Below are 12,987 nucleotides of genomic sequence, written 5' to 3' on the forward strand. Positions count from 1 at the left end.
TATATATATAAAAATAAATGTACGGATACCAGTACAGAACCTTTGATGCCACCTGAGCAGGAGAGGGAGAGAGGAAAAGGTGATAGAGAGAAGGACAGAGAGAGAGAGAGAGAGAGAGAGAGAGAAGGGGTGGCAGAGGCGGGCAGGAGTAATAAATAAATACAAACAATAAATAATAACAACCCCCCGCTCTCCTCCCAGCCGGCCTGACAAACACCTGCCTCCATTCTACTGGGGGATGCGTGTCTTGCGGCCTGCGACACAGTCAATAAATCGATGGGAGGCTGCTGCAGGCCTCCGGACATATCACACACACACACACACACACACACACACACACACACACACACACACACACACACACACACACACACACACACACGCACAAGCACACGCACACGCACACACACACACACACACACACACACACACAATCTCTCTCTCTGATCCAATCCAGTCTTGAGTGCTTCTCTATGAACGTGGTCTAATCTCTGCTCTCTATGTGTGTGTGTGTGTGTGTGTGTTATAGCTGCGTTTACAGAGGTAACTGATGCTCTTTTTTTCAGTTTGCATGATTGCAAGTGGCAGTGTAGGCTGCATTTGTCATTGTAGATATGTGTGTGTGACGATTAAGGTTACAGGCGGCATTTCAGTAGCATTAGCATTTACATGACTGGAAAAAACAAACACAAGTTCATTTACATTAACAGGGTGATCCTGATGTCCGTTTATGAATATATTAATAGCAGTGGTTGACTGATATGGGTTTTAAATGCCTAATGCACAAACTGATGACTACAGACTAGTATAATATCTATTGTTTTAGCAAAAAAAAAAAAAAAAATGAATGTGAAAAGGTTTGCTTGAAATTTTTTTTATATCTAATGCAATAACACTTTTTATGTACAGTTTAAGCGACCAAATATTTTTTTTTACTTGAAACTCAAACGTTTACACAACATTTACTCAACATTTAACAGAGTAATACAGAACTGACTAAGGAATTAGCATGAGGAGGGCTAAAACTACTAGCTTTTTCCCTTTTACTAGTTGCTAAGTCAGTTCTGTATTATAAAAGTTTTTTGCTTAAGTAAATGTTGAGTAAACGTTGCGTAAATGTTTAATGGCGGATCCTGACAACCTAAAAACAGCCAAATGTCATAACAGTCATGTGAAATATTAATATAATAATTTAATTGGTTGATATATAAATGTTGAGTAAACTGTGTAAACGTTAATTGAAATTTAACAGTTTGTTTTATCAGTTATTGGCTGATCCCGACAACTTCAAAATAGCCAAATGTTGTAACTGCCATGTCAAATTATAAATTGTAACTGATCTGTAGCATGCAGGCGACTGTACGTGTGCAAGGGGTATAAATCAAGGTTGCGGTCACCGTGCCATTGAACCCGAGTCTGAACATGCCAATTACACACAATAAATCAGCTATGAGCTCTCACAGTGAGCGAGGGAGTTATATGAGCTGGCATAACAGTGCTGAAAGCCTATTATGACAGACAACAAGCATTCTTGATGGACTTTCAGGGACTCTGTGGATCTGGGCATATGTACTCACCTGAGGCTGCTGAGGGATATTTACAAAGCTGGGGTCTCTGGGGCCCACGCTGACAAAGCGCTGAGCGGGAGACGTGCTCGGTGTGGAGTAGGCTATGGTGAGAATTAAACACACACACACACACACAAAATGAATATCAATATTGTATCGGGAGCAGTACAGCTGTTGAGAGGAAGGCTTGATATGGACACTGCGCATGTTTGATGGGAAATTATATTCATTACATAAAAATAAAATAACAAAAATTACTGTAGATAAGCTCATCTGAGATCTGAGACACTTCCTCCTGGTTTCACAGACAAGGCTTAAGCCTAGCCCCAGACTAAAATGCATGTTTGAGCTGTTTTAACTGAAAGTCACTGAGACACTTTCCCTCAGGGTTTCAGGGTGTTCACACTTGTAGTTCGGTTCGCTTGGTCCGGACCAAAAACAAAACAAAAAATAATTTAGTCCTGGTCCGCTTAGCGTTCAGATTGGTATCTTTATCACCGAACCTAAAGATACCGAACCTAAAGACATAGATATATGTTCACAACCTGATTGGTCGGCTTTTATTACATATATTTCGTGACAGATCTTACCTAACATCCAAAACAATGCTGTGTGCTGGGCTAAATGCGCTCGATGTATGTGCGTAACCTGCATATGATGGTATTTTGACCAGCTGAGAACTAGTGAAGAGCTTGCTAAATATGTAAAGGAGTCAAAACAGCGTCAGGAATCCCTCCGTCACACACACAAACGAAGATCTGCTGCGTGGAGACACGGTTCTGATGCCTGTGCCGAACTGTGACGGGCAACATCACGATTATGACAAGAAAAAAACTATATGCGTGAGCATTCTGTCCTTTTTAAGGTCTCATCTTCCTGTTTTTGGTTTGTTAACATGTTATTGGTCCGTGTTGCGTTCATATTTCATTCGATTCGCACCAGAGTTCGTTTGGAAGTCTTTTCAGCGGTCTCGGTCCGCACCAGGGTTCAGATGGCAGCGTTCACGCTTATTCAAATGAACAAAACCGCACAATCAGAGCAATCGCACCAGGGGTTGTTTTAATCGAACCAAACATGCCAAGTGTGAACACACCCTCACAGACAAGACTTAAGCTAGTCTCAGACTAAAATGCATGTTTGAGCTGTTTTAACTGAAAGTAACTTGCACTGATATATCTTAAAATATGTCAGTGTCATTGTTTTGTCTCAAGAATTGATTCCTAATTGAACTAATGGCTGATCCTGGCTTAATCTAAGCCCTGTCTGTGAAACCAGGCCTTTATGTTTGGGAGGCCATTGGGTAAGTATGTGTGAGCCAGAGCTTGTTGTTTTGGGATTGTTTAAAATGCATTATATTTAGTTATTTAAACATTTACAATAGATAGATAGATAGATAGATAGATAGATAGATATGTAAATAATAATATTAGATATTAGATATAAAGGAGGTCGAGTACTCACTTGGTGAGGTGGGGGAGTTGCCCCCTCCCTCAGTGGAGGTCGAGGGAGGTTTGGAGTCTGACACGGGCAGAGGCACGGGTCGTGCCATCGGGGGAGGCGGAGGAGGCGGCAGCATGGGGGTGGGCAGGAACGGGTTGTGCACCTTCCCTTGACTGCTGCCGTTGGGCTGGATAGAAACAGGACATGAAAAACATGAAAACGCACCCTGAGTATCAACTTCCGGACACGTATGACCAGCAGGCACAACAGAAGCATCTCACACGTGCGCGTCAGAAGAATGTGCTCAGCAATATTTTTGCTGCTCCCAGTCATAAAAATAATTCTGCTGCTGTGCGCACTTCACCGTTCATAATCTATGACCCAAACTGCACGCTGTCTCTCCCCAATCAGGGCCACGTCAGTCTGCCCAGAGCTGGGTCACTCTATCGAACGGGAAAGGGATTTATTAGCCCCACAACCTGGTGAAAACTAAGGCATGGAGAAGATGGACCTTCTGTATCATGTTTATAATGACATGCAACTTTTATTTGGTTTAGGATTGTTTCAAATATATAGTATATGCATGTTTATTTATAACATTAATATTTTTTAGGGTGCATTTACGGACAAATGATATGTGTACATGAATCTGAATCCAGATTTAGTTCAGGTAAACATTAACTGTAAGGCAGTACTCAAGAGGGCGCTACAGTTAGCTTCAAATTCTTTGCATTTAGACTAATAGTGTTATTATTACAGTAGCTAGGGCAAAACGTCACAATTTTAACTAACTTTAGCTAATTTGTTCAATAAGATACTGCCTGCCATGCCAGTAATTGACCTAAAAAAAAAACTAACGACAGTTTATGCAAATTTCTGCTTTATTGCCCCTTGTGGCAATGTTGACAATGTGACACCTATTTGCAAAACATAATGAACTTAATTTATTTTGGATGTGTATCAAGAAGCATACATAGTTGCATAGTAGAGTATGTTTACGGTCTAAATCTTAATTTCATGTGCATTTCCACATCTTCAAACTTTTGTCACTGTACTGGTACTGAACAATGGTGCAAGTCCCTACGAACAAGACAATGACAGACTAGCCAACTAAGCGACTACAGGGATACAAAACATGACATGAAATTAGTAGGAGTGTATGTATGTAGAAAATGCGCCTTCTTACATTAAGGAAGCCCACCTGTCCAGCTTGCTGACCACTGTCAGGGCAGACAAGTTGGACAAACTCCTTGAGCGTCTCCTGGGGGTGGTAGCGGATGGCGTGGTGGGAGAAGTACGAGCCGGGCTGCTGGATGATTGGCGACGTCGGGAAATGAAGACTTGACGGCGTGGCGTGGGGACTCGCTGGAAAAGAGACAGAGAGAGGAGCTCGGTCAGAAAAGGACAGAGGGAGAGGAAGGATGGAGAAGAGGGGCTCCATGAGGAAAGGATGTGGACATTGTGGTGAGTTTGTGCTTGGTTGGCTTGCTCATGCAGATGGGGACATACACACAAAGGTGGCGTGTTTTTGTGTGGGCTTGCTTCCCACATTCATGAGGTAACGTTGAGGGACTTTTAGTAAGCTTAGATGCTATATTTGATTTAGCATAAATGAAAATGAAGCTAGAAAGTGTTGAATATCTACTTACCCCATGTCGCTCCAAACCAGTATGACTTTCTTCCGCGGAAGACAAAAGAATATATTTTGAAACTGTTTTGTCTATATAATTAAAGTCAATAAATCAACAATATTGGAACAATGTTGACTTTCATTGTAAGGATGAAAAAACATATTTTGGGTTCTTTGGAAAGTAAGTCATACAACGACATTAGGATGAGTAAATAATGGGCCGTTTTTACATTTCTGGAGTTCTCGGAAGCGGAAGTGCTCATTGTTGGTATAGTGGTATAGTGGTTAATAAAACAAAAAGTAAAACGTTACAAATACAAATTGCTAGATAACCATAGCAACACGTCATCACAGTCTGTAAAAAGGCAGTCTGACGTATTACACCTGGCTGTACTTTAATCCCTCACGGTCTTGTTGTTGTTCACATCAAATTAAAGTGGTATTCTACCCTGACTCAAAAGGTTTGACAGCACACACTCGCACACAATGCATGCACCTGTTCGTAACAATGGGAAAGCACCGCAATAACCAGCTGTTCAGTCAACAACACTTGAAAAACGCACAGAGCGTGGTACTTGACACCAAAGGCCGCCAGATCCTCATTCTGTGATTTCTTTTTGCATCATTACGACCGATGCAACTAATAAAATGTCTCAGTGGCGTATCGTTCCTCGGCTCTCTCGCACCTTTCTGGCAGGCCTTCGGAGCGCTCTGGGACTGACAGTCCTTTAATGGATCGAACCTTATCAAGTATTTAATTGTAACCGGCACAATCTAATTAGGCGGCTCTTAATAGAGGTAATATTCAGTTATTGGTTATTAGTATAATGCCTGGGATGTACGGCAGCTCGGGGTCTTTAAGCCTGTGATGTATCGCAGCAGAGTTAATAAGACTCCGCACTCACCCTCTCCAATCTCTCGCTCTCTTTCAGGAGAGATGGTAAGCTGATACTACATAAACATTGTTAAAACCACAACCCCCTGCTGCAGTAATTCACTTAGCTCTGGCCTTGATTTATGGCTCTGTCAATAGAGGGTGACTGGAAACTCTGGATGCTGGGGCTGCGATGTAGCCATTGTATTTACAGTAATAATGGAATGGACGACTCTCTTCTGCCCTTCTTTTGGTGTCGTTCTCCGTCTTACCTTTCCAGATGCCGTCTTTTCATGGCCTGGCTCTTTCTGTTGGGGGTAGGACACAAACTTTTATGAAGGAGATGCGAAGACACGTTCGCTGTCTCTTTACCGTCTCTGGTGTATTGGATTAGCCCCAGGCGCTGCCGCAGCGACCGACCCCCTCTGAGACACACCCTTTACAAGGCTGAGTCAGGATTTGAGTGGACGACACTCTTGTACTTAGCACAAATGCTAACAAACACACACATTCAGCCCCAGTATACACAAAATTGCTAGTCACGTTGCATAGCCAGTGATAATCTCGTCAACGCAATTACAGACAAAAATGCCCATAAGATTTTACTTTGTCGACAATAACGAAGACGAGATGAAAAAAGTACAAACAAATTTGGATAACTGTGTGTGTGTGTGTGTGTGTGTGTATGTCTGTGTGTATATATATACACACACACACACACTTTAGAATATTTGGTTTCGTTATCGTCAACTAAAATGTTATTTTTGTTGACTAGAATCAGAGTAAAACACTAAAAGTAATGAAAATGAAATGACAAAGTATTCATTTAAAATATATTATTCATAAAAAGATGATCAATAAAACAAAACTGTAGAAATTATCACACCAAACGTAACCGGAGCAGGACTTGGAAACCAACCGTCCCAGAGACTGCATTAAACGGCCTTTTCCATGAAATTCGCGAGTACTATCTGCAATCCAAGAGCTGACTTGATGAAACACTTGAGCAGCATATGGTTTCTGCTCCGTTATTCTAAGAAGTGGATCCAACTGGCATCGCGGCATCTATCTGGAGGCAACATGTTGAGACTGGACCGCTTTCGTGACGTTTCTCCTCGCCAAACAAAACCATTTTTCAAACGTCGTCAATCACTCGCCCTCACGAGGACAAATGCGTACCTGTTCAGGCTTTAAATCATCACGGAGTCGGTTCTCTAGAGCCAAACGAACTGTAGATCAGTGTTACAGTTTTGGTAACCAGCTTGCGTCAGCTACAGCGAAACCTACCATGTTAATTATGCAAATTGGCACAGTCAATTAGTGCGGAGAAAAAAAAACTCTTTTTTTCTTCTTCACTCGCTGACAGAATCTAAGTGTTGTGGAACGATAGCCAATTACTTAAATGGCTTGCTCCCATGTCATGTTCCTATTCATTTAATGGTGGTTATTTGGACGGAAAATTGCAAGTAAACAAAGTTTGACCGTGTCTCGAGTTGTCAAGGCTGCTGGACGACATAATTCACTTTCAAGGCTGTCAACTCTTCCGTCTTCAGCGTTCCCCATTGCGCTAAAATGGAGACACCGTCTCCTGTGCCTTAATATTCATGTAGCGCATGTGGAAAACCCCACTGATGTGCAGAAAGAGGCTTGATGAATTAAAAAGGGGTGGTGATGAGACTAATACCAGAACACAAGCGTGAGAAAGAGAATAGCCATGTCTTAACTATAGACACCAGGAGATCATGGGAGCCCCAGGAGAAGAGTCTGATCCTTAAAAATGACTTTGTGCTTTATAAACCAGCGGGTTGTTCTAGCAAGCGTGGCGCCATGGCATTAAATGGTGTTAATGTTTAAAGAGAACCTCGGGTGTAACTCAAGTTAAAACTAAGCCTAGTTGTGGCTAAATGTGGCTAAATGTTTGAGAGTTGCACCATTAAACTTAGTTGAAACCGTACCCTATGAGTAAACGAAATATTTACAGAAGCCTCCGATCATGAATAATGGATGAAAAAAAAAAGTAGACTAACTGAATTACATCAGTGAGATCTTTAGATGTGTATGATGACGTTGCAGGTGCAACCTTTCTAAATTCGCAAAGTAAGTTTGAAGGAAAAAAGTACCTGTTTGCCTTATTTCTATCACTGTGTGTTTTCACTGCTGACAAAAGAGGCATAGGCCGGCAACAGAGGTAGTGGGTGGCCCTAAAAGTTAATCTGAGGGGGGTCCAGCAGACACATACCTCCCAAAGCAAATATGGAAATGATAATGATGAGCTGAAAAGGAGGCAGTCTCCAGCAGCTGGTTGAGCGCGGTTCCTCTGTTGCCATTGTGCCGCCACCCGCGTGTAATAGAAAAGGCTCTGGATTAGTTCCACTTTGCAAATCGTGTTGGTTCACTGATCTTTTTTTCTCGCTTTTCTCAACCTTTTTTCATCGCCGGCCCATTGCTGCCAACTTTCATTGAATGGTGGATTATCAAAATAATAACTAAGGTGATAATAAAAGGCTTTATTTATGCAATAGGCAACAGGTTCCCACTTCACCCAGTTTGAATAACACCGAAAAGGAAGAAAGAGCAAGTGTTGCGTAGTCGCATGGTCAATTGAAAGGGAGGACAGATTTAGGCGGTTTTAAATATTCTTTAATGGTTTTAGAAAGAGAAGTTTTCCGGCCGCCCCGCCTAACCACATAAACCGGGTTTGACTAACGTTTTGAAAGAGAGGGAGGCACTTTAAATCAATCATAGATTCATGGATTTAGCTTTTAAGAAGTACTCTTAAAGGGGCGACAAGCCTCGCCGCATATGCATATTAAATCGCGATCCATTTTGCGCCTCACGTCCATGTGGACATAAAATATTCACATGACAGCGATACCACTTCCAAGCGTGATTCAATACTAATAGCCTCACAAATTAAGTTGTGGTTAATACTTCTTTGAATATGTTGTAATTCATACTGGAAACTGGCCCTTTGGCTCAGTTCTGTGAGCCGTTTGGCTTTATATCCAGCAAATAAAAAATATTAATGATAGAGAAAAAGCAAAAACTGGTAAATTTACACACAAACCCTGACTTTTGCATCGAGGTCATTGAATACTGTACAAAACAAAGCGCTTTGAATAAGCGATGGAAAACTACAAACCAGCCAACAGGTCGTAAAATTCAACAATCTTGACTTTATTTTCCTTACTTTATCTCACAACCACGCAAAGGCGACAATACGTAGCCGCTTTTGGTTTTGATTAAAAACTGTCCTGCCTTATCTATGACAAAACCATTCACAGCACAGTGACAATACAGTCGTGATAACCTGATCCAGGCCACGCTCTGATAAAGCCTCGTTCGCTGAGAAAACCAACCCATGTGTAAGTCACACTCAGAGATCCGGTTAAGTGTTTACATTAAACGCATGTAAATCAAGCAGCCTGACGAGGTGATACACACTGTGAGTTGCACTCGTAAAGTGACCGCACTCACGTCCTTACAGGATTTGTCAACAACTGTCCAATTTTAACAAGCTGCATATATAACTCTCCCTCACTTTTACTCACACTGCCTCAAGACCAGTTCACACTGACAGCAAAATGAATGGCAAGAAAACACGCCTCCAAAAAAAAAGAAAAAATTCCCAAACCTTTTTTTGTGTGAATAAAAAACATACAGGACAACTAGCGTAGTCCGATGCATGAACATATGACTTATTAGATGATTATTTTATGAGAATCAAAACATTAACATAAAGTTATCATTACTTTCAATGATCAAATATTATAAAAAATTATTTAAGTAAATAAATACATGAACAAAATATTTTTATATAGATACAATAATCAGAACAACTAAAGACATTGTGAACCAACTGAAGAAAATTTTAAATGGAATTTCTTATGATATTTAATTACATATATTGATAAAATAACACAAGGAATGCTTACAAGGAAAGTTTACTTCAGTTGCTTCACAGAATTTGTTTTGGTTGCGTTGATTATAAGATCCCTAAAAAGTATTAATTGAACTGCTTTTGGGTCTTGTTGCTAATTATTGTAATGTAACAATTTAGAAGGATTGCTGTATAATTTACAGCATTAGCTGATCGACATTGTAACCATAATATATCCAAATGAATGGATAGTTTGCGAATTGGAATTGAATAAAAAAAATCCTGGTCCATATCACCATCGTGTCGCAAATTTGCATGAAGTTAAACTGTACTAACATTGCTTGCATCTCCAACTTTCATTGAAATTAAAAATTACGTCCAGATGCTTCGATACTACAAATCTGTCAGTGTGAACGCCCCTACTCCGTTCAGACTCTGAAGTTCCTGCTCATTCAGTCTGATCTTACAAGGGGACACTGTGGGGTGTGAAGGAAACAGGGATTTGAAGGATTGTGGGGGTCCTGCTGGCTGGGATTAGGGGCTTGGGGAAGAAGAGTGGTGCAGTTTGAGGAGGGTGGGGTGTTGGGACCTCACCTCTGGGTCCTGTAATGACAGGTCGATGATGGTGTGTGAATGCCGTTCGGGGGGAAGCGGTCTGCGAAGGCACATGGCTGATGAAACCAGACTTCTCTGACTTCTTTAATGTGGTAGGCGATGGCATCCCTGGCAAGAATGATTGATAAGTGCAGTTTAATAACGCATGGTCATGGAGATACAGGCTGGCGCAAAGGAAAGAAAGTGGATAGGAGGGGTGGGGTGTTTTTTTTTGGGTGAGTGGATGGGGATCAAGACAGCAGGGGAGACTGAGAGGCCCAGCGGGGTGTGGCACAGGATACACTACATGGGGCCGAACTGTGAATCTGTCCTAGAACAACGCAAGGTCACGTGAATATATGTAGCGTCTTGATGTATTGACTTTAAAATGTCCAACTGACATGACCACTAGGCATGACCTTGTGACCTTATGGAGTATGGAGCCCCTAACGGGAACATGGTGATGGGGAGAATATTATTATATAATTGTATTATAATGTGTTGTCTCTCAAAACTTTTGTTTTCTTTTGCAAAACTTTTGCGTTCCCCTGAGAAAATTTTGCATTCCCCAAGAAACTTTGTTTGCTCACCAAACGTTTGCGTTCCTGATAAACTTTGTTTGCTCACAAAAGTTTTGCGTTCCCGATAAATTTTACGTTTGCTCACAAAACTTTTGCTTTCACGATAAATTAAACGTTTGCTCACAAAACTTTTGATTTCCCGATAAACTTAACGTTTGCTCACAAAAGTTTTGCGTTCCCGATAAACTTTGCGTTTGCTCACAAAACTTTTACGCTCCCGATAAATTTTACGTTTGCTCACAAAACTTTTACGCTCCCGATAAATTTTACGTTTGCTCACAAAACTTTTGCGTTCACGATAAATTTAACGTTTACTCACAAAACTTTTGATTTCCCGATAAACTTAACGTTTGCTCACAAAAGTTTTGCGTTCCCGATAAACTTTACGTTTGCTCACAAAACTTTTACGCTCCCGATAAATTTTACGTTTGCTCACAAAACTTTTGCGTTCACGATAAATTTAACGTTTGCTCACAAAACTTTTGATTTCCCGATAAACTTAACGTTTGCTCACAAAACGCTTTGCGTTCCCCAATAAACTTTGCGTTTGTTGACAAAACTTTTGCTTTCACCAAGAAACTTTACGTTTCCTCACAAAACTTTTGTGTTCACCAAGAAACTTTGCTTTGCGTTTGCTCCCCCCCCCCCATGTTCCTCTGAGAAAAGTTGCATTTACTTGCAAAAATGTTGCATTCCCCCAAGGAACTTTGCGTTCACTCACAAATCTATTGTGTTCCTCCCAGAAACCATTATAATAATAAAAAAACATATTTCAATGCTTCTGTAAGTGAATGAAAAGTTTCTAAGGGGAACGCAATACTTTTGCGAGAGAACACAAATGTTTCGCAAGTGAATGCAAAGTTTTTCAGTAGAATGCAATACTTTTGCATTAAACTAAATTTTTTCCACCTATCTTCTTTTTTTTATCACCATGTGCCCTTAGGGGCTGCGTAGTTGGCCGTAGCTTTGAACCCATAATATTTCTTTAAAGGAATATTTTTTCCCATATCCCAATTACTAAACAATTGGGTCAAATTAGTTCCGATGAGGTATTCCTGATGCAGTATACAATGACGGTGAGGTTAGTTGTTAATGGTAAAAATGGCGCCTGAAAATGCAAAATCAAAAGGCCGTATTTAAAGTATCTTATGCATCTTACCCATGGGCTAGCGGGATGAAATGACGTAGCGATGAGTGAAACAGAATTGGGTGGAGAAAAAGAAAGAGAAAGCTGAACAGACACGGAGGGAAAAGGAGTTAAGGATGCAAAGCACACAGCATTCACATTCACAGTCTGGCAGGCAGCCTTGCTTTGGCAGGGGTTAATGCGAGCAACAGTTCAGACGCACAGGCTAACATGAGCTAACTGAGAATGACTGAAGTCTGTTAGTGCATGCTCAGCCACGTTAGTTCAACTCCTCCCTCCGGCATTAGCGCTCCCATACTGCCTCGCTTCACTCTACCTCTCGCTTTGGGGTAAAAATAGACAGACGTGAGGGAAACCCATGGCCGATTAGCCACTTGAGGTTAGAAATGCAAATTGATAAGAATGAACTGCAAATAGAAGGGGCAATTAGGAGGCACCGCTGGCCCATTTGTCACCCAGTCAAAGTGTTTAGTCCATTCTTCTGCACTGGGACAGGATATAAGCGCTGGTCTTATGTCTTATTTTTCCCCGAGAGCAGCCCACTCACACCCCCACCATCCCCCAGAGGAACAAGTTCATCCAGACGCTAGCAAATGACTTTAACTAGTGCAATTCAATCATGTGTGGTTTAAGTTGTATTAATCGTTTTATCCGGCAGCCCCCACTCTCCTCGCGCTGTCCACATGTTCTCGTTAAATCACAGCACTGGTGTATGGGACGCCCCCACAGACACAACCCAATACAGAGACCTGTTATGAGCCAATTATGGTTAAATTAGTCTATCTAGAGTGATTTTACATCTAATATACCGTATGTTTATGCAGTGTATTTGATGCCGCAAAGAGCCAGGCAACAGGCATTTACATCTTTAAAAGTTTTAAGAACGGCATTTCATTCTAGAATTGCACAAATTCTAATTGTTACGGTCAAATGTTTAGCAAGTGGTTACAATTTTTAATCTTCAGTGCTGATTCACTTGCTAGTAGTGGCCACAAGATTTGGCCTTTCTAAATGAAAAATATATATCAAAAATAAAATGTGATAGATTAACAAAAAAACAAGATTTGTGGGACAGACGTTCAAATCCAATTATTATTAATATCAATACTATATTTTTATTTAGCATGTTCTGTTATGCAATTTTACTATTATTGTTATTAATATGAACATTAATAATAAATATGAAAACTGTAAAATATTGCATCACAGATTATCCCAAATATTTATATTAATGTTGTATTGAATATTTATGGTACTGTTATAATTATATAAA

The 12,987-nt window shown here is 40.8% G+C and overlaps 1 protein-coding gene across 7 annotated transcripts in view; it reads right to left on the minus strand.

The window, feature by feature from the left end:
• nfia (nuclear factor I/A) overlaps window positions 1–12,987 on the minus strand; it is a 153,912-nt gene that overhangs the window by 12,826 nt on the left and 128,099 nt on the right. For 4 of the 7 annotated variants that reach the window (XM_082138843.1, XM_082138844.1, XM_082138845.1 and 1 more), the window contains 4 exons: window positions 9,987–10,115; window positions 4,195–4,373; window positions 3,030–3,195; window positions 1,578–1,669 (listed from right to left, as the gene is read on the minus strand). In XM_082138843.1, coding sequence (XP_081994969.1) covers window positions 1,578–1,669; window positions 3,030–3,195; window positions 4,195–4,373; window positions 9,987–10,115 — 566 coding nt within the window. The remainder of the gene's footprint in view (window positions 1–1,577; window positions 1,670–3,029; window positions 3,196–4,194; window positions 4,374–9,986; window positions 10,116–12,987) is intronic. The other 3 variants (XM_082138847.1, XM_082138848.1, XM_082138849.1) reach the window with 1 other exon arrangement.

The sequence above is a fragment of the Leuciscus leuciscus genome (genome assembly GCF_965113295.1).
Source record: "Leuciscus leuciscus genome assembly, chromosome: 15".
Taxonomy (NCBI): Eukaryota; Metazoa; Chordata; class Actinopteri; order Cypriniformes; family Leuciscidae; genus Leuciscus; species Leuciscus leuciscus.